At 50.2% G+C, this 25,189-nt stretch overlaps 1 protein-coding gene, 3 non-coding genes and 1 pseudogene across 4 annotated transcripts; all 5 read left to right on the plus strand.

The window, feature by feature from the left end:
* The first annotated feature begins 1,814 nt into the window (after positions 1-1,814).
* On the plus strand, positions 1,815-3,069 carry LOC126531924 (uncharacterized). The gene has a single exon (XM_050179646.3). It carries the CDS (start codon positions 2,098-2,100, stop codon positions 3,067-3,069), a length of 972 nt encoding a protein of 323 aa, XP_050035603.1. The 5' UTR covers positions 1,815-2,097.
* A 3,443-nt stretch (positions 3,070-6,512) lies between these two features.
* LOC126531923 (uncharacterized) lies at positions 6,513-7,521 on the plus strand (annotated as a pseudogene).
* An 11,356-nt stretch (positions 7,522-18,877) lies between these two features.
* Positions 18,878-18,949, plus strand: TRNAD-GUC (transfer RNA aspartic acid (anticodon GUC)). Its single transcript has one exon. It is a non-coding gene; the product is annotated as a tRNA-Asp (tRNA).
* Positions 18,950-19,118: 169 nt separating this feature from the next.
* Positions 19,119-19,190, plus strand: TRNAD-GUC (transfer RNA aspartic acid (anticodon GUC)). The gene has a single exon. It is a non-coding gene; the product is annotated as a tRNA-Asp (tRNA).
* A 2,009-nt stretch (positions 19,191-21,199) lies between these two features.
* TRNAD-GUC (transfer RNA aspartic acid (anticodon GUC)) lies at positions 21,200-21,271 on the plus strand. The gene has a single exon. It is a non-coding gene; the product is annotated as a tRNA-Asp (tRNA).
* Positions 21,272-25,189: the final 3,918 nt, after the last annotated feature.

Genomic DNA, 25,189 nt, shown 5'->3' on the forward strand with positions numbered 1-25,189 from the left:
TTCTCAAATATACACGTAGCAAGCAGTATCCTCGAATGTTGCGATGCCATGGGTGCACGAGTGGCAATGCTCCAAATTGATCTCGAGAAAGCGTTTGACCGGGTGCCTCATGGCATTCTTTTGTGCATTCTAGATTATGTGAATTTGGGTAGAACAATTAGAGAGGGGGTTGCCATGGCGTACCGGGACTGCTCGCCGCGGCTTATTGTCAACAAGGTGGTGGGAGAGCGAATCCAAGTTAAGCGTTCGGTGCGTCAGGGCTGCCCTCTCTCGCCGCTGTTGTTTTGCTTGCATATTGAGTCTTTTTGTTTGAGTGTCATGGAGAATGACTGTGTCCGCGGGTTTAAACTGCACGAGGTTGAAGTCCGCCTGTTGGCTTATGCAGACGATATTGCTGTGTTTTGCACTGATTCGGACAGTATAACGAAGGCTGTCAAATGCGTTAAACGTTTTTGTGCTGTAAGCGCCAGCGCGGTAAACTGGGGTAAGTGCCTGGGATTCGGGCACGGGGATTGGCGTGGGGCCCCAGACACTTTTGCCAACATGAGTTTTGTTACGACTCCGGTGAAATACTTGGGTGTTCCCCTTCAGTGCTACAAAGACAGTGAGTCGTACTGGAGGAGTGAAGTGGATAACCTTCGGGACAGGGTAAACAAATAGAATGGCTGGAATTCGTCTATGTTTTCCAGAGCCACAATTTGCAACATATATTTATTGAGCAAACTTTGGTACATCCTCCAAGTCTTGCATTGCTGAAGGGTAAACATCCAAAAAGTTCACCGGGTGTTCGCAGTGTTTCTGTGGGCATCGTCTTGGGAGAGATCAAGTCGCACCAATTTGTTTCTTCGAGTTCGAAATGGAGGACTTGGATTGTCACATTTGTTTTTGAGACAGGTAGTCAATCGCTTTTTTTTATTCAGGGACGCAAAAAACCCGTTTGTATACACTGTCTGCCAACTTCGCCTGGGCAAACACTTGCCCGAAATGGTTGTCTCAGCGGGCAGTTTGCCAAGGGGTGTTCATGGTTTTCTACGTGAAGTTGTGGTTTCATGCAGGTTTTTGTCAGCGCGTTTTTCACTTCAATATTTGAGTGACGTAAACCGGAAAAAACTGTACAAGGACCTGTGTGATGTTGTTCTTCCCGTGCCTTTATATCGGTCTCTCTACAGAGCTAGCCATGGGGACAATGTTCTGAAGCGCGTTAAGGCGATGCTAGTACCGTCAGGCGCTAAGACGTTCTTTTTTATATTGCACTCCGGAACGCTGTCTGTCAAACCGTGGCTGGCTGAAAGAGGTTTCTTTGTTCCTTGGGGCATTCATTGTACAATTTGCAAGCAGGAGGAGACAATTGAACATGTTTTTCTGCATTGTTGGGATGCCGTTTTCCTCTGGGATGTGTTCCAGCGCACAATCAAAAAAGATTTCCCCCTAGATGCGTATGGGATTCGCTACTTGCCAATAGAAAGTGATGATGGTACCCCATTCGATGTGATCATGCTTATTGCCCTGCATAGCATTTGGAAATGTAGAATGGCGGTAAGGCACACCGATCTCGATGCAAGAGCGGCTCGCCAGTATTTCAAAGAAAGCATACGGAACTTTGTAGAGGAACAAAAGTTGCAGGAGTGCATCCCAGAGTGGTTGCCACGTGTGGAATTATTATTGGCGATAAGGGAATTTTAGAACAAGCGCAGCCGCACAAGTTCTGCGGTCGTTTCTAACATATTGTGAGTGTGCCTTTTGATTATCTGTGAATGTGTATTTTTTATCCGGCCCAATGACCGGCAATAAAGAAAAGAAAAAAAATGTCCTCGTTAGTATAGTGGCCAGTATCCCCGCCTGTCACGCGGGAGACCGGGGTTCGACTCCCCGACGGGCAGTGTTTCTTTTTTCCTTCTTGTTTGTAGGCGCACGCGGCGCCGCACTCGACACTGCACCCTAGTGGCTGTCCCTATTTTTTTTCCACTTGTGGGTAAGATTGCGTGAACGCTTTTGCATATCTTTTTTTTTTTTCAAATCGTGTATATACTGCTTTAGCTGGCGCATCCCATGTCTCCTCGTTAGTCTTCGCTACCGAGGTGGAAGGACGTGCGTTTCATGTGCTCCCAAGGAGCGGTGGTTGCGGCTAACAGCGGCCGCGGTGGCAGGATCGACGGAATGGATACCGAGGGATACGAAGTGGTTTTGCCTACTCTGCCATCAGGTCGTAGTGTTTTGAATACTTTATTTTTGCACGCGGATGTCCGGTCGAGGCCTTACCGAGTCGAACATTTCCCGGACACGTTGGCGCGTCTTGGTTTGCTCCCTGAAGTGGTAGCGTTGGGGGCATACCAGATGAGCCACGTATGGGCTGTGACTTTCAAGAGCATGGAAGGGATGAAGAAAGCTTTGGAAGGCGGCGAAATGAAGGTGAAGGGCCAACGTTGTTTGGTTATTGATCCGGCAAACCAGGACGTGCGTTTGAAGCTTCACTGGCTTCTTTTCAATGTGGCCGACGATGATGTGCGTGTAGCACTTGGTCCGTTCGGAAAGGTGACCGAGGTCTCGAAGGAAAAGTGGAGATTTCAAGGGATCCAAGACAAGGGGTCGAGGACACGCCTGGTGTGCCTCAAGCTCCATAACGGCATTAAGGTCGATGACTTTCCACACCAGCTTCGCGTAGCCGGTGACATGGCCCTTCTAGTCGCGCCTGGAAGAGCGCCACTGTGCCTGCGGTGTCACAGTAAGGGCCATATCAGACGAGAATGCCGAGTTCCTCGCTGCACGCACTGCCGTCGTTTTGGACACGAAGAATCTCAGTGTGTGAAGACGTACGCAAGTGTTGTGGGGCCGGTTGGAGGAGAAGACACTGCGGAACTCGTCATGGACGAGGCCGACGCTGAAGAAGCCGCAAGCGAAGCAACGCCGAAGCTCGAGGTACTTGATGAGGCAACGTTAACCCCACCCGACATGCCCCATGACGGTAGTGTTAACAAGGAAAGCCGAAAGCAGACCGACGCAGCTGGCGACACCACCGGAGTCGTGAAAGTGCAGGAGGCCTCAACGCCGTCGAAGTCACCTGAGGCATAGAGTTTCCTACAAAAATTACTAGAGGGAACTCTGGCGCTAGTGTCTACGGGAGCTGCAACGAGAACGGTTGTCCCAGCATGGAAATTATGGGAAGTACATGGATTTGCCTAAACTTCGTCCTTTTTGGCTTCAAACGGCTTTGTGACTTTTGAAACTCGTCATTTTCAACTGCGTATTCCGTAATAAATAATTAAATAAACATCATTAAAATTGCCCTACGGCAGGATTCGGACACAGGGACTCTAGCACAGAAGCCTGATATCGAAATCATTAAGCCACGGACGCATATGTCCACAAGCGAATGAAACGTCCTTATGAATTTATCGTGGGCATGCCAGTGCCTTGAGACGCTTGGCGCGTTTCGATTTGGCCACCTGGACAAGCTCAATCGATGCAATTAATAGCAATTGTAAGCGTTCCCGGCGTCTTCTGCACTTCGAAGAATATAGATTGCGGTGAAATATAGGACAATAAGATTTATATAGCCTAATATACAAAGCTACAAGAACGTCTGAATCCACAAGCACGAAGATCAGACAAATCCATGTACTTCCCATCATTCCCATGGTAGGACAACGACTGCAGCGCCAGAGTTCCCTCTAGTAATTTTTGTAGGAAACTCTATGACCTGAGGAGCCAGCCGTCATGGAAGTAAGCGAGGAAACAAGTGGAGCCTCAGTCTCCAAGCGCGGCCACGACGCTACGCTGGACGAGCATGAGGCCCTGGCTGCAAGGATCTCGGAAGGACCGCCGCCAAAGGCGGCGATCATTCGGCGGTCAACGCTGAGACCGCGTCCGAACATACCTCCGGACCGGAGGGCGGCGGAGACGCCGCCGACGTAGCCGCGAGAGCGTGTGCTTCGCGGCGTCTCTTCTAGTCCACCTATTGATCAAGCCAAACTCAAGGGACGATGGAACGCCATGACAGGGACATCAACTGTGCCTTCCGAATGCTGCCATGGCAGCTACGGAATGTTTGTGCGAAAAGCGAAGGCAGCTTTGGCCCCAGACGCATGAGGTGGGTACCATGCGGTTCGTTTGTTCTTCATAAAACATAAGAATGGCTCAAAACACTGCACTTCGTTTTGCTACTATAAATGTCCGCGGTCTTTGTGCCAGAAAGCGGCAATGCCAGCTTAGCAGGCTATTCTTAGAAACAGGTGTTGATATAGCAGCGGTGCAGGAGACAAAGATAGAAAGAGAGGAACAGACGGATCGCATGGTGCTGCAGTTTCGCAACAGATACAATGTTTGTGTATCACATGCTGTCGGGACTTCGGCGGGGTGCGCTATCTTCATTAGAAACAACCTGGGAATTAGAGAAGAAGGGGTCTTTTCTTGTAAAAGTGGAAGAATGGTTTTTGTGGATTTTTCTTTTTTAGGCGCAGGTTGGCGCGTGATATGTGTCTACGCCCCAAACACTGAAAGTGAGCGTGTGCCTTTCTTTGAGAGAGTAAATCAGCATTTACAGTGTGACAGGAAAGTCGTATTGCTAGGAGATTTTAATCGTGTATGTTACGCGGCCGATCGAGTGAAAAACATTCCAGTGCGTGACAAAAGTGCTTTACTTTTAAACACACTAGTGCAAGAATCTAATCTGGATGACGTCGGTAATTTCCTGTGTACTACAAGCACGCCAGTATTCACACATTTTCAAGGGCAAAGTCACGCAAAGCTAGGTAGAGGGTATGTCGCACTGGAGCTTGTTCCGATGTGCGGCAGCTATAGTGTGAAACACGTCTCGTTCAGCGATCACAGCCTTGTAACCTTTAGTGTAGGTACCAAAGAAGGAAAATCGAAATTTAACTGGAAGTTGCGGAAGTTTAACGATGGGCTGTTAATGAATGAATCCTTTTGTGACAGCGTGAAAGAAAAGTTAGACAATTTGATCGAGGCCAAAGATGGCGACGTGCTAGAATTATGGGAGAACTTTAAACAAGAAGTTAAGATCAGTGCTATAGAAGAAGCCACTAAAGAGAAATTTAATAAAAGGAAAAAAGAAAATGAAATGCAACGTGAGCTTGATTTTTTGTACACCGGGGAAAGTGAGAGACCCGGGAGCCGAACAAAAGAATTAAGAGAACTGAAAATCCAGCTTGAGCTTATCGAAGAAGAGAAGTTGAAAGGAGCAGTTATAAGGGCACGAGCTGAAAGGGTTTGGCTAGGTGAGACACCGACTAAACGAGCCTTATCTGACGAAAAGGCATACGCGAAGCGAAATGAAATCAGAATGATTCAATACGAGAACGAGATCACGAGCCAACTTCAAAAAATTGAAGAGGCGTTTCTTGATCATTATAGCAAATTATTCTGGACTGTTAAAGATGTCAAAGAAGAATTCAAGGCGGACATTTTGTCAAACATGCCGCAATTAGAGGAAGACATTTAAAAGCGTCTGGGGTGGCCTCTGAGCATCGCCGAAGTGGAAGGAGCCATAGATGAGTTAGTTGTAGGCAAGTCCCCGGGACCTGATGGACTCGGAGCGGCCTTTTATAAAGCCTATAAAAGTTATGTCAGTCAGATCCTGTTACGGTTGTTTAAGGAGGCCTATGCGCAAAAAGAGGTCTTCTTTTCGGACATCGCACGTAGTTCTGATACCGAAATCAGAGGACCCAGAAAAATTGTTAGCTGTCGACGGTTACCGGCCGGTATCACTAATGAATGTAGACTATAACATATTTACAAGAGTGCTCGGAAAGCGATTACAGGGAGTGGTGACCAGCATAGTAGGGTCGCATCAAACATGCGGCATTAAAGGAAGGTCCATCTACACAAACATTCATATTGCCAGAAGCATTTTAGAATACTGTAACGACCTAGGTGAACATTGTGCCATGTTACAGTTAGATATGCAGAAGGCTTTCGACCATGTGGCCCATAAAATTCTTTTCAGTATTCTAGAACAAAAAGGTAGGGGATTTGATCTTAGATGGGGTAAAGATGTGCTATCAAGACTGTACCGCCAGCCTCACTATAAACAAGGAGGTTACCAAAAGCTTTAGCGTCCGGTCATCTGTGCGCCAGGGGTGTGGTTTGTCGCCTCTTTTATTCGCAATTTACCTAGAGCCGCTTTGTAGGAAAATCAAGAATGACAATAGAATATCGCGTTTCAGAGTGCAGTCCGCGGAAGTGAAAGTGCTGGCATACGCGGATGCCATCGCGTTGTTTTGTCGCGATAAAGAAAGCATCGAAATCGCGGTCGCAGAGGCTGTATCATACTGCAGAATGACAGGCAGTGCTATCAACTTTGCTAAATCCCTAGGGGTATGGATCGGCAACTGGGAAGACTATCCGAGTAGTTTTGCAAATATTCGCTGGACAGTCACGCCGGCAAAGTACCTAGGGGTGCCACTTCAGCATTACCATGACGCCGTTGATTACTGGAATGCCGAAACTGAAAGGGTTCGTGAATGTACACTTAAATGGGGAGGCCGAAATTTCTCTATGTTTGCTCGTGCGACAGTGTGCAACCTGTTTGCCGTTGCCAAAATTTTTTACGTGCTCCAAGCGTTGTGCATGTCAAGGGCTAACATACAACGTTTACACAGAGTACTCGCGGTGTTTGTATGGGGTTCAAGCTGGGAGCGCACCAGTCGCACTAATCTCTTTCGTTCGGGTAAAAATGGAGGATTAGGTCTGGCACATTTGTTCATTAGGCAGATTGTGTCGAGGTTTGTTTACTTACGGGACCAAAATGACCCATTTTTATTAACTATGTTTCAAACAAGGCTGAGCGAAGCTATACCTGTGTTTATTGTATCGTCACATCGGTGCAGTCAAGGCAGAGCGCGTGGTTTTCTAAAAGAGGTGGTCTTGGCTTTTCAGCTGGTAAAGGTTCGGTTTTCCATGGAATACTTAAGTAGGGTACCACGAAAGCGCTTATATAAGGACCTGGTAGACACAATGTTGCCGGTGCCATTGTATCGCTCGATGTTCTGCATTAGACCTGAAAAGGACGTACTAAAAAGAGTAAAACGAATGCCAGTACGCCCGTCGGTAAAGTCCTTCTTTTTCCAGCTCCACACCAATACTTTACCTGTGAAACCGTGGCTAGATGAAAAAGGACTTTCCGTGCCTTGGAGCGTCAACTGTTTACTATGCCGGAAACCCGAAACAGTAGAACAGATTTTTCTTGACTGCTGGGATGCTGTGTTCCATTGGGACATCTTACAGAGAACACTAAAGAAGGACTTGCCGATTACACCATATGGAATTCGTTTCTTGCCTACTCTAAATGAAGACAAAGTACCCTATGACATGTTCATGCTGGTGTCCTTACATAGTTAATGGAAAACTAGAATGGCCGTGAGACATGCCGAAGTAAACGCCCGGCCTGTTAGAGAATACTACATTGAAAGCATTTGTCATATTAAGGAAATGTATAATTTGCAAAAAGAAAAACCAACATGGATCAGTGTGATGGCTGAGCTAGCGAATTTCAAGCATTTTTAAAAAGCCCTGTGGGCGCCATCCAATGGCAGAAATTTTGTTGCGACTGTTGTGTATTGTTAAAATGCCTTGTTTTGTATGTTGCCATGTCGGTAATAAAGAAAAAGAAAATCCTCGTTAGTATAGTGGCCAGGACCATTCTACTTCCGGCTACCGTTGGGTGCGGACGCAGAATGACTTGCTCCGGTGGGGCGGTGTTTGCGGCTCAGCCGAGCCGCGGAAACAGGTTTATTGGCGATGAAGACAAAGAATACCAAGTTGTTTTGCCCCAGTTGCCTACAGGACCCTGCGTTTCATCATCATCATCATCAGGACCCTGCGTTTTAAATGCTGTGTTCCTTCACGGGGACGTGACGGCAAGGCCATTTCGCGCCGGAGACTTCCGGGACATGCTGGCTCGTCTGGGACTACTGCCCGAGGTTGTCACCTTGGGGGCGTTCCAGATGAACCACGTTTGGGCGGTTACGTTCAGGAACTCTGAGTCTACGAAAAAAATGTTGGCGTGCGGCGAAGCTGAGGTAAACGAATGAAGGTGCCTAGTGTTGGACCCGGCTAACCAGGAGATACGCGTGAAGGTTTTCTGGCTCCTTCACCATGTCCAAGACGAAGACGTCCGCGTGGCACTCGCAGCATATGGAAAAGCCGGTGACGTGATTAGAAAACGCTGGCGTGTGCAAGGCATCACGGACAAAGGTTCGACAACGCGCTCCGTAACCTTGAAGCTGAAGGCGGGCGTGACCATTGAGGATCTGCCACATCAGTTTCGAGTAGCCGGTATGATGGCACTTCTCGTAGCCCCTGGACGGACTCCCTTATGCTTGAGGTGCAACCGCACGGGACACATCAGCAGGGATTGTCGCGTACCGCACTGCTCTATTTGCGGGCGCTTTGGCCACGACGAGAGCCAGTGTGTGCGGACGTATGCGAACATCGCAGGCCGCGCAAAGTCTGACAATGTAGTACAAGAGCACGTCATGGATGCCGCTGATGCTGAGGAAGCGGCTGGTGGGTCCGACGTTACGCAAGGCTCAAAGGCAAAAGTCCTCGCTACGCCTGACGGGGCCAGCAGCAGGGATTGTCGCGTACCGCGCTGCTCTATTTGCGGGCGCTTTGGCCACGACGAGAGCCAGTGTGTGCGGACGTATGCGAACATCGCAGGCCCCGCAAAGTCTGACAATGTAGTACAAGAGCACGTCATGGATGCCGCTGATGCTGAGGAAGCGGCTGGTGGGTCCGACGTTACGCAAGGCTCAAAGGCAAAAGTCCTCGCTACGCCTGACGGGGCCAGCAGCACTGTCAAGCATGGAAAGGACGATAAAGTGCAAAGAACAGACGCGGACGTGGAAAAGTCTGCCAAGGACGCAGTGACTAAGGTCGTCACAAAGGACAGCAGCAAAGACAAAAAGAAGACAGAAGGGGAGAAGGCAATTCCTATGGACACCAGTGGCCCAAGCCGTACGACGCCGAAGAGGTCCCTTGAGGAGAGCAATGACGGCGAACCAGGGAAAATCAAAGCGGTTCAAAGCGAGCCGCCTTTGAAGACAACCAACGTCCGGCGACCGACTTTGAAGCCGACGCCGAATGTGCCGCCCGATAGGAAACCGTCGGCGTCAACGCTGACATAGCAGGAGAACAGACGCTTTCCGTTTTTCCTTTTATTTATTTTTTTGTGGTTGGGGGGGGGGGAGGGGTGTGCGGGGGAACGGTGGGGTAGCGGGTGACTGCAACAAGACGCAAGTTTCGCGATGGAAATTCATAGATATGGAATCCAACAACGACAGTCCAGAGGATGGTTTTCGCTGCGCTATGTCGGTAAACGTGAGTGTGCAGCGAGTTAAGGCGCGTTCACAGTGGCGGGAAAACGGGCAACGCAGAACGTTTTCCGCGAGCCGCCTCCCGCACAAACCGGTTTTTCTCCCGCAGACAGGCTGCTGTGCCGTCCCGCAGAGCGATGGGTCGGGTACCTATTTTTCCCGCGCCGCTGACGAGAACAGCCAATGGGGGCCGACCGCGAACCGTGACGTCGGTCACAGTTCAGTGACCCCGTCGGCGGAGGCAGAGGCTGCGCGCGTGCTGCGGGTCACTCGGCGGTTGCTTTGCCACCAGCCATCCTCGTGACAAAAAGGGCGACGCGAGGAGAGCTAGCAGACGGTCAAGACGACCACGTGGGAAACTGGTGTCACATGACTATCCCCTTGCCTCTCTGCTCGTTAGGGTCCTCCCTCAACGCCTCCTCTCTCTACATTCCAAGACAACCGCAGCGAGAAAACGCGCGCAGTGTGATCGTCATTCCGAGCAGCTGCGACGAAGCATCGGCGTTGACGCTGTGCCGCTGCGGGAAGTCTCCCGCTAGTGTGAGCGCGCCTTTAGGGCATTGAATGTAGGCCATGACCGGTCTTTTTTCTTCTTCATAACATAATGAATTCCACCAATGTCGCGTTACGTGTTGGAAGTATAAATGTAAGAGGCCTTGGTTCTAAACGTAAACAGTACCAGCTTAGCAGGCTGTTCATGGAAACCGATCTTGACATTATCGCAGTGCGAGAAACTAAAATAGAAAGTGAAGAAGCAACGGAACGTATGGTAGCGGCTTTTAGGCCACGGTATTATGCGTGTGTGTCACATGTGTAGGGAGGTCTGGTGGGTGCGCCCTTTTTTTTCGCAGTTCTCTGGGCGTAGTTATTGAAAGCATGATTTGTGATGCTAATGGACGACAAATAGTGTGCGACTTTGTTATTGGAGCAGTGAAGTGGCGAGCGATATGTGTATACGCACCTAACAACGAATGTGAACGCAAGGTTTTCTTTCAATGCCTTAAAAGCCAATTGAATTGTCAAACCAGCATTTTACTGATGGGGGATTTCAACTGTGTGTGTTACGCTGAGGACAGAGTGCTAAGCCCGCCGGTTCACGACGCAAGCGCGCAATTTTTAGCCGAAATTGTTGGCGAAGTGAATCTGGTAGATGGGGGCCATGTCATGGGAAATGGTATGAATACAAGGTTCACGCATTTTCAAGGAGTCAGGCACGCACGATTAGACCGAGTGTATATGTCTGTTGATTTGATTCCAATGTGTAGCAACTATGAGGTAAAAGCTGTGTCAAATAGTGACCACTGTTTATTTATGTTTGCGTTGGGCCGTAGAAAACCAAAATTTAATTTGGCGTTGTGGAAATTAAACTCTAAACTGCTAGATGATGAGGTTTTTGTTCAGAAACCTAAAGATCATATTCAGAACCTATTAGAAAAGTACCATCAAAGTATTGCAGAAGCATGGGAATATTTCAAGCAGGAAACGAAGTTAATGGCAATGGAAAGATCATGCACTTTACGACGGGAGGAACAAAGAGAAGAAAAAGAGTTGCAGTGTCAACTTAACCTCTACTTAGCAATGGAAGGTGCTTGCCCAGGTAGCTTTGCGAAGGGAATAAAAGAAGTAAAAGCTCAGTTAGAAAGCGTCGATCAAGAGAAATATCGAGGTGCGGTTATACGTGCGCGCGTAGAAAGATTATGGTGCGGTGAAGTACCGACCAAAAGAGCTCTGTCGGACGAAAATGGCTACGCTTCACGAAAGGAGATAAGGGCCATCACATATGGAAACGCAATTGTGCATGAAAACCAACGCATTCAGCGGGCTTTTTATGAATATTACAGCGAGTTGTTAGGCAGTAAACGCGAGCACTCGGGAGGTTTCGACAGTGAATTTTTAAGGCTTCTTCCAAAGTTGGATGAGGACGCAAGGCGGAACCTTGAGCAGCCAGTTACTATCGCAGAAATAGAACAAGCAATAAATGAGTTAGCTATAGGTAAAGCGCCAGGGCCAGACGGATTAGGGGCCGCTTTTTATAAGGCTTTTAAAAAGGAAATGGCAATAATTTTGCATCAATTAATTAATGAGGCATATGAGAAACAAGTTCTACCACCTTCGTTTCGTGAGAGCCATGTGGTATTAATACCAAAGAGTCAAGACCCTCAAACTCTACTCTCGGTGCGGGCATATCGTCCCATTAGCCTTACAAATACAGACTACAAGATATACACGAAAGTTCTCGGGAGGCGACTACAGTCGGTCATACAGAAGTTAGTTGGACCACACCAAACGTGTGGAATAAAAGGACGGTCCATTATGACAAACATTCATGTGGTACAGACGGTCCTTGAGTGTTGTGATGCCTTTCCAGAGAAGGTGGCAATATTACAGTTGGACCTTGAAAAGGCATTCGATAGGGTGGCGCATAAAATCCTTTTTCTTATACTTGAACATGTGAACGTTGGATGTATGTTACTAGAAGGTGTTAAAATGTGTTATGATCAAATAGTTTCTAAGATTATAATTAATACTACATTATCAGAAAATATACAACTCCTTTCTTCTTTGAGACAAGGCTGCTGTTTGTCACCTTTGCTTTTTGCATTATATTTAGAGCCATTTTGTTTAAAGGTACTTTTGTGTAGTGAAATCAAAGGTTATCGGGTAGGCACGAGTGAAATAAAGATACTAGCATACGCAGATGATGTAGCAGCGTTATGCCGGGATAAAGAAAGTGTTAATAAAGCTGTTGATGTGGCAAAAAGGTTTTGTAAAATGACAGGAAGTGTCATTATTTGGGGAAAATCGGTAGGCATATTGCATGGCGCTTGGGAACATTTTCCCACTGAAACGGAATGTGTACAGTGGACGACTACCCCTATGAGGTACCTCGGTGTACCGCTACAGCATTTTCGGGACACGAAAGATTACTGGAAAGAGCAATGCACAGAAGTGAAGGAAAAAACAAAACAATTTGGTGGGAGGGACCTTTCCATGTTCGCGAGAGCAACCGTATGCAACCTCTTTCCCGTCGCCAAGATTTGGTTCGTGCTACAGGCCATATGCGCATCAAGAACGAGCATACAAAAACTGCACCGGGAATTTGCCGTATTTATCTGGGGATCTGTGTGGAAACGTATCAGCCGCACCAATTTGTTCACATCGGTTAAACGAGGCGGCCTGGGCCTAGCTCACTTCTTCTTGAAGCAAGTGGTTTCACGTTTTATGTTCTTGCGCGATCAACAAAATGAATTCTTATTAATTGTGTTTCAGGAACGTCTGAGTGACGCTTTACCAAATTATATTGTGTCAACACGACTAGCGAGAACAAATATCAAGGGCTTTCTGCGTGAAGTTGCATGGGCGTACCAATTCTTGTGCACGCGTTTTTCTTTAGAGTATTTAAGCAGTGTGAAGCGAAAGAAACGCTACAAAGATGTTGTCGACACATTGCTGCCTGCTCCTATATATAAAACCAAGTTTTGTATAGAAAATGAAAGAAATGTGTTAAAAAGGGTAAAGCGGATGCCGGTGCGCTCGTCAGCCAAGTCCTTTTTCTTTCAACTTCACAGCGAAACGCTACCGGTTAAGCCATGGCTCGAACAAAAAGGCTTGTTTGTAGCATGGTCAGTCAACTGTTTAATATGCAGAAAACCAGAAACAATAGAGCACATGTTCCTGGACTACCCAGATGCAGTATTCTTGTGGGACATTTTGCAACGAACTTGAAAAAAGGAGCTACCGGTGACGCCGTACGGAATGCGCTTTCTCCCTACATCAAATGACGATGGAGTCCCTCATGATATGTTCATGTTATTGTGTCTACACAGTCTATGGAAAACACGAATGGCGATACGTCATGAGCATATTAAGATTCAGTCTTCAAGGGAAAACTTTATTGAGAGCATGGTCGTCATGCGGGAAGTGTACAAGGCAAGAAACGAGGACAATGAGTGGATTTCAGTATTAGATGAGCTGGCATCTATGAAATGCTTTTAAATACCTCGCGTCAGCCTCAGAGTGGCAGGCGCTTTTAAAATTTTTTCTTGTAGAGTTTTGTTCATATTTGTATGTATTGCAAACCGGCAATAAAGAAAAAAATAGTATAGTGGCCAGTATCCCCGCCTGTCACGCGGGAGACCGGGGTTCGATTCCCCAACGTGGAGTGTTTTTTTCTTTTTACTGCTCCTCTATTTTAGGCACACGTAGCTGCGCCAACGACACTTATCATCGGTATCGGGCTGTGTCTTTCGCACGATTGAGAGTAAGGTTGTTGCGAAACACTTTTACGCTTCCATTCCCATCGTGTAGAGAATGCATTAGCGAGCGCTACCTTTGCCTCCTCGTTAGTATAGTAGCCAGTATCCCCGCCTGTCACGCGGGAGACCGGGGTTCGATTCCCCGACGGGGAGTGTTTCTTTTTTCCTTCTCGTTTATAGGCGCACGCGGCGGCGCACTCGACACTCCACCCCAGTAGCTGTATCTATTTTTTCCCACTTGTGGATAAGATTGCGCGAACGCTTTCGCCTATATTTTTTTTTTCAGATCGTCTATATACTGCTTTAGCTGGTGCCTCGCATGTCTCCTCGTTAGTATAGTGGCATGGCAGGATACCATGTTGATAATGATGCGCGGCCTGCGCGAATGTATTTCAGAGAACAAATGCACTGGTTTGTCGCCCTCCATAAAGCGACAGAGGAATCACCCGAGTGGCTCCCAAGAGTAGAGCCGTTGGTGTATTTGCGCGAATTTTGATTAGACTAAGCCAGTACGATACTGGTTGAATACGTGCACACACAGCAAATGTATATTGTACTTTGGTTTTCGTTACAGTGATTACTCTCTATTGTGATAAGTTATGCACCAGAAATCTGGCAATAAAGAAAAAAAAGTATAGTGGCCAGTATCCCCGCTTGTCACGCGGGAGACCGTAGTTCGATTCGCGTGGTTGGTGCCGCGCGGGGCACGAGCACGCAGGGTGGGACCGAAACGTGCGACCACTTGCTTGGACGAAAAGGGAATGCCCCTCCTTTATTGGGCCCGAACATATATAGACACACACAGATCACAGGGGGCGCCACACTCTGGTGGCAGCCTAACAAATGGGGCTGAAATGTGGCGACCTCTACATCTCCCCCCCTTGAAGCATTGGAGGTTAGACGGGAGAGATTCAGGAAGCCAGACACCTCAAAAGTTTCACAAGTTCAAACAGCGTGGCGGAACGATAGGCCGGCCGTAACGTGTTCGAGTCACACCGTCACTGCGGTCCCTGGCTGCAGGGGACTGTTGCACGGACTGTCCGAGGGGGGACCGTTGATTCCACGATGTTGGCAGGCCGAGGCTCCTGACAGCGAACTTGCTGCAGTAGTGGTGGTTCCTCTCCGGAGGCAGTAGTCCCAAAAGGCACTAGGTGACGCCGGTTGCGCTGTAGGGTGCCACCTCGCTCCGTTTCGACCACGTAGCTTCTTGGTCTTTGCCCCGGACTGAGGACCGTAGCCTGCACTTGATCGGGTCGCACCCAGACGCGCTGACCTGTTTGGAGTGGCGGCAAGTCTCGAGCTCCATGATGCCTGTTGTAATTGTCGGCCTGCTTCTGCTTGTAAGACGCATCCTTGGCGACGACTTCTTTCATTGGAGGCCAGTTGGGACATAGCTGGGAGCCTTGCTTTGGGACTCTGGTTCTCAGTTGACGTCCCATCAACAGCTGGGCTGGACTAAAGCCGTTGACTCCTGGAGTGTCCCTATAGCTGTGCAGAGCCAGATAAGGATCCTTTGACTTGCGAAACAGGTCCTTGATAGTCCGCACCATCCTCTCCGCCTCTCCGTTCGATTGAGCGTAGTGTGGACTGCTGGTCCTGTGGTTAAAGCCGTATGACGCTGCAAACGCCGCGAACTCTTGCGACGAGAACGGTGGGCCGTTGTCGGACCTGACTTGTTGCGGGATTCCATGGCGGGCAAAGATGGATTTGAGAGCGTCAATGACTGCCTGAGCTGTCGTGCTCCTCAGGGTCACCACCTCAGGGAACCTTGAGTAATAGTCCACCACCAGGATGAACGTCTGGCCGTTGAGGTGGAACAAGTCTATTCCAAGGAATTCCCAGGGATGTCCAGGTAGGGCTGTGGAGAGCAGGGGCTCGGCAAAGTTCTCGCGGGTGGAAGCGCACTGTTCAGAGTTGGCAACGAGAGAGGCGATGTCTGTCGAGATACCGGGCCACCAAACTGACTCCCGAGCTAGGGCTTTGGTCCTGTTGATGCCCTGATGACCTTCATGCAACAGCGTCAAGACCGCTGGCCGAAGGGACGATGGGATGACTAACCGGGCGCCCTTCAACAGAACACCGTCGCCGACAGAGAGCTCGTCTGCCACCGAGGCGTACTTTGTAAGGTGCAGTGGTATCGTGGTCTTTTTAGGCCAACCATTCTGGCAGTAGGAAGCGAGGGCTTTGCACTCGCCATCGGACTCTTGTGCCTGTCGCACGTCTTTAGGGCTGAGTGGCAAGACTTCCGACGTGCAGCCGACTACCTGTGCTGCAAAAGTTCGATAGTGTCTAGAGGAGTGGGTGGCTTGTAGGTGATGCGCGACAACGTATCAGCTGTGGCCAGCAGCTTTCCTGGCACGTGCAGCATACGGAACTGGTATTGCATGGTCTTCAGCCGTAGTCTCTGAATACTAGGCGGCAACACGTCCAGTTCCATCTTGCCCTGAAGCGAAACGAGTGGCAGGTGGTCAGTCTCGACGTCGAAGGGGATGCCACGGACGAACTCGTCGAACCTTTGGATAGCCCACGTCGTTGCCAAAGCTTCTTTTTCAGTCTGGCTGTAACGCTGCTCGGTATCGGTCATCGACCTCGAAGCGAATGCGACTGGGCGGCGCTCTCCTGAGGGTTGCGTCTGTAGCAAAACTGCGCCGAGTCCGAATGAGCTTGCGTCTGCAGACACCGTAGTGGCGTACGACGGGTGGTACTTGGCCATGCACCTGTCTGACGTCAAGAGTTCCTTGATTTTCTCGAACGCTGCCTTTTGCTCGTGCTGCCACACCCAACTCGCAGACTTGTTCAGTAAGGCTCTGATGGGAGCCGTGACGTCCGAGATGTGTGGCAAGAACCTGGCAAGATGGTTCACCATTCCGAGCAGTCTTCTAACGCCAGCGACGTCCGTTGGGGCTTCCATGGCTTTGACTGCTTCGACCTTGCCCGGATCTGGCCTGATGCCCTGTGCCGAGACGACAACTCCGAGGAAGGAGACCTCGGGTACCCCAAAACGACACTTGTCCTGGTTCAATGTGATACCTGCTTTTGCAAGGCGAGATAGCACCTGGCTCAGTCTGACGTCATGTTCCTGGCGGGTGCGTCCAAAAACCAAAATATCGTCTATCATATTGGCGACTCCTTCTTGGCCCTCCAGGATTCTTGCCATCTGCTTTTGGAAGTACTCGGGTGCGGAGGTGATGCCAAAGGGGAGCCGGCAGAAGCAGTATCGGCCATATGGGGTGATAAATGTCGTAAGCTCTTGGGAGTCTTCAGCGAGCTTCACCTGGTGGAAGCTTGCGGTCGCGTCCAGCTTCGAAAAAACTGTTGCATCGCCGAGGAGGCCAAGGACTTGCTCGACAGTTGGCAGAATATGTCTTTCACGAAGGACGACCTTGTTGAGTTGTGTTAAGTCGACGCAGAGGCGGTAGGAACCACCGCCTTTCCGGACGACGACGAGACCCGAGCACCATGGTGTTGGCTTGTCGACCCTACGGATCACGCCTGCGCTTTCCAATTTGTCCAGCTCGCGGCGGACAATCTCGAGCAGCGGAATGGGGATCCTGCGAGGTACGCTTAGCGAGAAAGGTACGGCATCGGGTTTCAACGGGATGTTGTATTCGTCCTTGAGGGTTCCCAATCCATTGAAGAGCTCGGCGTGCAGCGTCGCTTTTGAAGTTTTGAGTTGATCAAGAAACCGAACTACTTGGAGATGAGCTTGGAGCGCTGGCAGTCGCAGAAGAGGCACAGTGAGAGACTGGATCACGTAGAGGCGCTGACAGCTTGTTTTCCCTTGCCACTGAAGTCGTGCCTTATACGAGCCCAGCACGCGCAGTGGCTGTCCTCCCGGGCCAGTGAGCAGAGTGTCGACTTGGTCGAGTGTGGCAGGCAAGGTAGGAAAGTCGCTGGGAACAGCAGATACTTCGGCTCCGGAGTCGACCTTGAACTGCGCTGTGTAGTCGTCAACGGTGACGTCGACGAACTTTGCCGAGGCGGGCGTCGCGACGGCGTGCAGCTGAACGGAGCTGAGCTTGTACTGCTTGAACTTCCGCAAGCGGCATACTTCGGCAAAGTGGCCTTTCTTTTTGCAGAAGTTGCAGGTGGAGCAACGGGCCGGGCAGTCTGAACGTCGATGAGGCGCGCGGCCGCAGAATTCACATGTGGACGGCTCGCGTGAGCGCTCTACTAGCGACTGCGGCGAACGAGGCTTAGCGGCGGAGCGGCGGCGAGAGGGGAACTTGCTAGCTTTTGCGGCGTCGAGGTTGAGCTCGCGGGAGTGCTCGGTGCGGTTCTGGGGCAACGCCTTTTCCCTGTCGGCGTCTTCGGATTGACGGGCTTGTGTCCAGGCGTCCTGTAGTGTCAACTTCGCGTTCCGGCACAGCTGGTCCGAGAGACGGGAGTCGCGGAGGCCGACGACGAACCGGTCGCGTACGAGCCTTTCCTCGACAGCAGCAGACGGATAGTTACAGCGCTTGACCATCCTGCGCAGTTCTGCGTAGTACGTGTCGACGCTTTCGTCGGGCAGCTGAACGCGTCTGTGGAACCGTGACGATTCGTAAAGCTGGTTTGCCGGGTGCACGAAGTGCTCAGTGAAGCGGGTGGCAACGGCTTGGTATGAAGCAAGCGACTGGGCGTCGAGCGAGAAAGTCTCGAGAAGCGGGCGGGCCTCCGGGCCCATGCAGTACAGTAGCGAGCGTACCTGCGTGTCTTCCGACGCTTTCGTCAGTCCTGAAACCACTGCGTAGTCTTCGTAGCGGCTGAGCCATGTCGCCCACGTTGGCGGGTTCGCGAAGTCGAACGGTGCCGGCGGCTGGAAGTTGACGCCGTACAGTTTTGGCGGCTCGCCGGTCTCGAGGGACATCTTGGTGCCTTCCTATGAGGTGAGGGCTAAGGCAGGGGGGCGTTATCCGGCCACTTCTGACACCATGTCGCGTTGTTGGTGCCGCGCGGGGCACGAGCACGCAGGGAGGGACCGAAACGTGCGACCACTTGCTTGGACGAAAAGGGAATGCCCCTCCTTTATTGGGCCCGAACATATATAGACACACACAGATCACAGGGGGCGCCACACTCTGGTGGCAGCCTAACAAATGGGGCTGAAATGTGGCGACCTCTACACCCGACGGGGAGTGTTTCTTTTTGCCTTCTTGTTTGTAGGCGCACGCGGCGGCGCACTCGACACTCCACCCCAGTAGCTGTATCCATTTTTCCCCGCTTGTGGGTAAGATTGCGCGAATGCTCTCGCGCATTTTTTTTTTTTCAGATCGTCTATATACAGCTTTAGCTGGCGCCTCGCATGTCTCCTCGTTAGTATAGTGGCCAGTATCCCCGCCTGTCACGCGGGAGACCGGGGTTCGATTCCCCGACGGGGAGTGTTTCTTTTTTCCTTCTTGTTTGTAGGCGCACGCGGCAGCGCACTCGACACTCCACCCCAGTAGCTGTATCCATTTTTTCCCACTTGTGGGTAAGATTGCGCGAATGCTCTCGCGCATTTTTTTTTTCAGATCGTCTATATTCTGATTTAGCTGGCGCCTCGCATGTTTCCTCGTTAGTATAGTGGCCAGTATCCCCGCCTGTCACGCGGGAGACCGGGGTTCGATTCCCCGACGGGGAGTGTTTCTTTTTTCCTTCTTGTTTGTAGGCGCACGCGGCGGCGCACTCGACACTCCACCCCAGTAGCTGTATCCATTTTTTCCCACTTGTGGGTAAGATTGCGCGAATGGTCTTGCGTATTTTTTTTTTTTCAGATCGTCTATATACTGCTTTAGCTGGCACCTCGCATGTCTCCTCGTTAGTATAGTGTTTTTTTTTCTTTATTGCCTGTTTGCTGCACAAACCAAGAACAAATTCAAATGCTAAAACATGTCAACCACACTTTGGCTAACATTATATATTAAAATCGCTTCAGCTTGATCAGTTCATCAAGAATAGCCACCCACCCGGGAGGCTCACTCTGGGCACGATATATTTCCCGAATATACGCGACACTTTCGATGAAGTTTATTCTCGCCGGACGGGTATCGACATCCGAGTGTCGCACTGCCATTCTCATTTTCCACAGACTGTGGAGGCCAAGGAGCATAAACATATCGTACGGAATTCCTCCTTCGTTATCGGTTGGCAAATATCGAATACCAAGAGGTGTAATCGGTAGTTCTTTTTTAAGTGTACGTTGTAAGATATCCCAATGAAATATTGGGTCCCAGCAATCGATGAAAACGTGTTCAATGGTCTCTGGCTTTTTACAAAGTAAGCAGTTTACTGTCCATGGCACATATATTCCTTTTTCGTCTAACCATGTTTTTACGGGTAGCGTGTTTGTGTGTAGCTTAAAGAAAAACGTTTTTTGAGAGGGTCTAACTGGCATTTTTTTCACCCGTTTCAGTACATCATCTCCTTGGCCTCCCCAGTTTACAGACCTGTACAATGGTATTGGCAACATTGTAACAACTAAGTCTTTATACAGTGTTTTTCTTGTCACAGAGCACAGATATTCCATGGAAAACCGCACACGCAACATACGAAGTGAATCAACCACTTCGCGCAGATATCCCCTAATACTTCCTCCCTTCACATCACTGGTCGTTACAACATATTGCGGCAGTGCTTTTCCCAAACGAACTTGAATTACTGTGCGTAGAAAATCAGTTCTCTGGTCCCGAAAAAAAAGAAATCGCGACACAATTTGTCTGATAAACAAATGCGACAGACCTAGCCCACCACTTCGAGCTGAACAAAACAAATTGGTTCTGCTTGTCCTCTCCCAACTGGAAGCCCATATGAATACGGCAAATACACGACGCATTTTTTGCACACTTGAACGACACATTGATAACACTTGCATAATATACCACACTTTCGCTACTAAAAAGAGATTGCACACAGATGCACGTCCAAACATTGACAAATCTCGGCTGAGCCAACCCTTTGATTTTTCACTCATTCTATCAGCTTCACCGGACCAGTACTGTGCGGTATCATTATAGTGCTCGAGCGGCACACCCAAGTACTTAGTTGGCGTTGTTGACCACCGGATGTTTGCAAAGTGAGATGGTATAATGTCCCAATGACCGTGCCATATACCGATGCTTTTTTGCCAATTGATCTGGGACCCAGATTGTTCACAGTACTTCTTTACAAGATGTACAACATCAAGTACGCTATCACGATCCTCGTTGAAGACTGCGATGTCATCAGCGTATGCCAGTACCTTGACTTCAGAAAGCTGTAGCCGAAAAACTCGGGCGTTTTCATTGCGCATCACTGCTAAACAGAAAGGCTCGAGGTACAATGCAAAAAGCAATGGACTTAGTGGACACCCTTGTCTAAGGGAAGATCTGAGTGACAGCTTCTCGCTGAGGGACTTATTAATTATAATCTGTGTCGTGCATTGGTCGCCAGTATCCCCGCCTGTCACGCGGGAGACCGGGGTTTGATTCCCCGACGGGGAGTGTTTCTTTGTTCTTTCTCGTTTTTAGGCGCACGGGGCGGCGCACTCGACACTCCACCCCAGTAGCTGTATCTATTTTTTCCCGCTTGTGGATAAGATTGGGCGGACGCTTTTGCGTATATATATTTTTTTCAGATCGTCTATATACAGCTCTAGCTGGCACCTCGCATGTCTCCTCGTTAGTATAGTGGCCAGTATCCCCGCCTGTCACGCGGGAGACCGGGGTTCGATTCCCCGACGGGGAGTGTTTCTTTTTTCTTTCTCGTTTTTAGGGGCACGCGGCGGCGCACTCGACACTCCACCCCACAGTAGCTGCATCTATTTTTTCCCGCTTGTGGATAAGATTGGGCGGACGCTTTGCGTATATATTTTTTTTTCAGATCGTCTATATACAGCTTTAGCTGGCGCCTCGCATGTCTCCTCGTTAGTATAGTGGCCAGTGTCCCCGCCTGTCACGCGGGAGACCGGGGTTCGATTCCCCGACGTGGAGTGTTTTTTTCTTTTTACTGCTCCTCTATTATAGGCACACGTAGCTGTGCCAACGACACTTATCCTCGGTATCGGGCTGTGTCTTTCGCACGATTGAGAGGCCTGAAACAATCGAGCACATGTTTCTCGATTGTTACGATGCCGTATTCTTATGGGACATCTTGCAAAGAACCCTGAATAAGGAACTGCCGCTTACACCCTACGGCATTCGATTTCTTCCCGTCGAAAGCGAAGGTGTGCCGTACGATATGCTAATGATTCTAGTAATGCACAGTGTTTGGAAAACCAGAATGTCAGTGCGTAATGCGGACGTCAACGCGAGGTCAGCCCGGGACAACTTCAACGAAAGCATTGCATATTTACGAGATGTGTACAGACAGAAGGAAGAAAAGCCAGATTGGTGTGTTTATCTGGACGAACTCCTGACCGTGAAGCGTTTTTTTACCCACTTATGCTAGCCAGACACAAGCTAGCATTTTTAATGTGATGTTGTGATGTTGTTTTTCACTGTATTGTGCCAAGTTGGCAATAAAGAGAAAAAAAAAAAGAGAGTAAGGTTGTTGCGAAACACTTCTACGCTTCCATTCCCATCGTGTAGAGAATGCATTAGCGAGCGCTACCTTTGCCTCCTCGTTAGTATAGTAGCCAGTATCCCCGCCTGTCACGCGGGAGACCGGGGTTCGATTCCCCGACGGGGAGTGTTTCTTTTTTCCTTCTTGTTTGTAGGCGCACGCGGCGGCGCACTCGACACTCCACCCCAGTAGCTGTATCTATTTTTTCCCACTTGTGGATAAGATTGCGCGAACGCTTTCGCCTATATTTTTTTTTTCAGATCGTCTATATACTGCTTTAGCTGGTGCCTCGCATGTCTCCTCGTTAGTATAGTGGCATGGCAGGATACCATGTTGATAATGATGCGCGGCCTGCGCGAATGTATTTCAGAGAACAAATGCACTGGTTTGTCGCCCTCCATAAAGCGACAGAGGAATCACCCGAGTGGCTCCCAAGAGTAGAGCCGTTGGTGTATTTGCGCGAATTTTGATTAGACTAAGCCAGTACGATACCGGTTGAATACGTGCACACACAGCAAATGTATGTTGTACTTTGGTTTGCGTTACAGTGATTACTCTCTATTGTGAAAAGTTATGCACCAGAAATCTGGCAATAAAGAAAAAAAAAGTATAGTGGCCAGTATCCCCACCTGTCACGCGGGAGACCGTAGTACGATTCCCCGACGGGGAGTGTTTCTTTTTGCCTTCTTGTTTGTAGGCCCACGCGGCGGCGCACTCGACACTCCACCCCAGTAGCTGTATCCATTTTTTCCCACTTGTGGGTAAGATTGCGCGAATGGTCTTGCGTATTTCTTTTTTCAGATCGTCTATATACTGCTTTAGCTGGCGCCTCGCATGTCTCCTGGTTAGTATAGTGCATTCTACTTCCGGCCACCGAGCGTGACGGACGGCGAATCATGATCTCCAGTGGAGCGGCGACAGCGGCCTTTGTTGGCCGCGGAAACAGGTGGAACAGCGATGACGACGCAGGCTATCAGATTATTTTGCCTCCACTGCCAAAGGGGCGCGTCGTGCTAAGCACCGTGTTTTTGCACGGCGACGTGCGAGCTAGACCCTACAAAGTAGAAGATTTCCGGGACGCTCTTGGCCCAACAGGATTGCTGCCGGAAGTGCTTGCCCTGGGGGCCTACCAGATTAACCACGTCTGGGCTGTGACTATGAACACCGTGGACGCCACGAAAAGGATGCTGGAAGTCAAGGAGCTGAAGGTAAAGGGGCGGCGCTGCATCGTGGTCGACCCTCAGGATCAGCAGGTGCGGCTGCGTCTTTATTGGTTAATACATGGTGTGGCCGATGAAGATGTAAGAACGGCATTGGCGGCTTTCGGTAAAGCCGTACAAGTCACCCGAGAGCGATGGCGCGTTCAGGGTATCAACGACAAGGGGACGACTACCCGGTCCGTCTTGCTCAAGCTCAACAGCGGCGTGAAGGTGGAAGATTTCCCGCACCAAATTAGGGTCGCCGGTGAGCTGGCCCTAGTCGTCGTTCCTGGCAGGCCAATGCAGTGCTTGCGCTGTCAAGGCACTGGTCATGTACGACGAGACTGCAAGGTTCCCCGGTGCTCGCAATGCCGTCGGTTTGGACACGCCGAGGACCAGTGCGTACGTACTATCGGCCAAAAAAGTAAACGGACCACGGCTTAGGTGGCCGGAGCGGCTGCGGGGCTACACCGGGGCGCTGCTATCTCGCTCCGCACGCTGACGGCGAGAGTGTGCCGGGTGACGCCAGACTTCGCCCTCACTCTCGCGCGGTGCCTTGTCACGCTTGATAAATTTCTAGTGCGCCGTTCGGTTGCTTCTACTGCTGGCAGTCGCAACGAAGGAAACCGTGCATCGCCGGTAGTCGAGCACATGGCGCTGTCGCACAGGGGCGGGCGGCATCCGGACAACAAACCACGGCACTGAGAAGGAACGGAGACCCGTTCTGATTGTTTTGTTTATATTCACCGTATCTGTTATACTAGTGCATGTCGCCGGCGTCCACCGCTGCTCGATTTTAGGTAACATCGCGCAACTAGCCGCAACGGTGGCTACCGTGACACGCGCTCTTTCACGTCATCGCGATAACTTAGAGTTGGAAGCGCTGCGTGGACGTCCGAAGCTATAGCGGCGGCGCTCTCGATGCCAAGGCGAGTAAGCCAAGTCATTGTGGTCGACGGCAACTTTTCATCGCACTGAGGACCCCTTCAAGCCACGAAATGTTTCCATGAATAAACTTTCATGACTGACTATAGTTATTCCTATTCGTCTTCCCAATTGTCTCTTCCTGGCCGTGCTTTTGTAAAGTTTCATTACGGCCTACGCATTGTAGTATCTAATTAAAGCAGTTTTCAGAGGCGTCGCTGATGTTAATATTAGACGTACTACTGGAGACAATGACGGAAAAGTGATCTCGACATATAAGCCGTGCCCGCAGTAAACCTTGCCGCCTGCGACTATCGCGACGGCGTGAAATATCGCGCGTCACGGTAGCCGCCGTTGCGGCTACTTGCGCGATGTTACCTAAAGTCGAGCGGCGGTGGACGCCGGCGACATGCACTAGTATAACAGATACGGTGAACATAAACAAAACAACAATCAGAACGGGTCTCCGTTCCTTCTCAGTGCCGCGGTTTGTTGTCCGGCTGCGGCCCGCCCCTCCCGCCCCTGTGCGACAGCGCCATGTGCTGGACTACCGGCGATGCACGGTTTCCTTCGTCGCGACTGCCAGCAGTAGATCAACCGAACGGCGCACTAGAAATTTATCAAGTGTGATGAGGCACCGCGAGAGAGTGAGGGCGAAGTCTGGCGTCACCCGGCACACTCTCGCCGTCAGCGCGCGGAGCGAGATAGCAGCGCCCAGGTGTGGCCCCGCAGCCGCTCCGGCCACCTAAGCCGTGGTCCGTTTACTTTTTTGGCCGATAGTACATACGCCTCTATGACTGGGCCAGCCGAAGGCAATGACACAGCAAGGTTGGTAATGGACGCGGCCGAGGCCGAAGACGCGGCGAAAGGGGCAGGAGACCAGGCAACCCCATGTGCTGTAGGCGGTGTGCTTGCACCTGATGCGGGCGCGGGGACACCACCGGACAAGGAAAACTCTACGGAAGGTGTGGCAAAAAAG

The sequence above is a fragment of the Dermacentor andersoni genome, chromosome 4 (assembly GCF_023375885.2).
Source record: "Dermacentor andersoni chromosome 4, qqDerAnde1_hic_scaffold, whole genome shotgun sequence".
NCBI lineage: Eukaryota > Metazoa > Arthropoda > Arachnida > Ixodida > Ixodidae > Dermacentor > Dermacentor andersoni.

Bases quoted from the DNA above. Each gene is read 5' to 3' on its own strand.
- LOC126531924 (XM_050179646.3), top strand. From the start codon at position 2,098: ATGTGCTCCCAAGGAGCGGTGGTTGCGGCTAACAGCGGCCGCGGTGGC.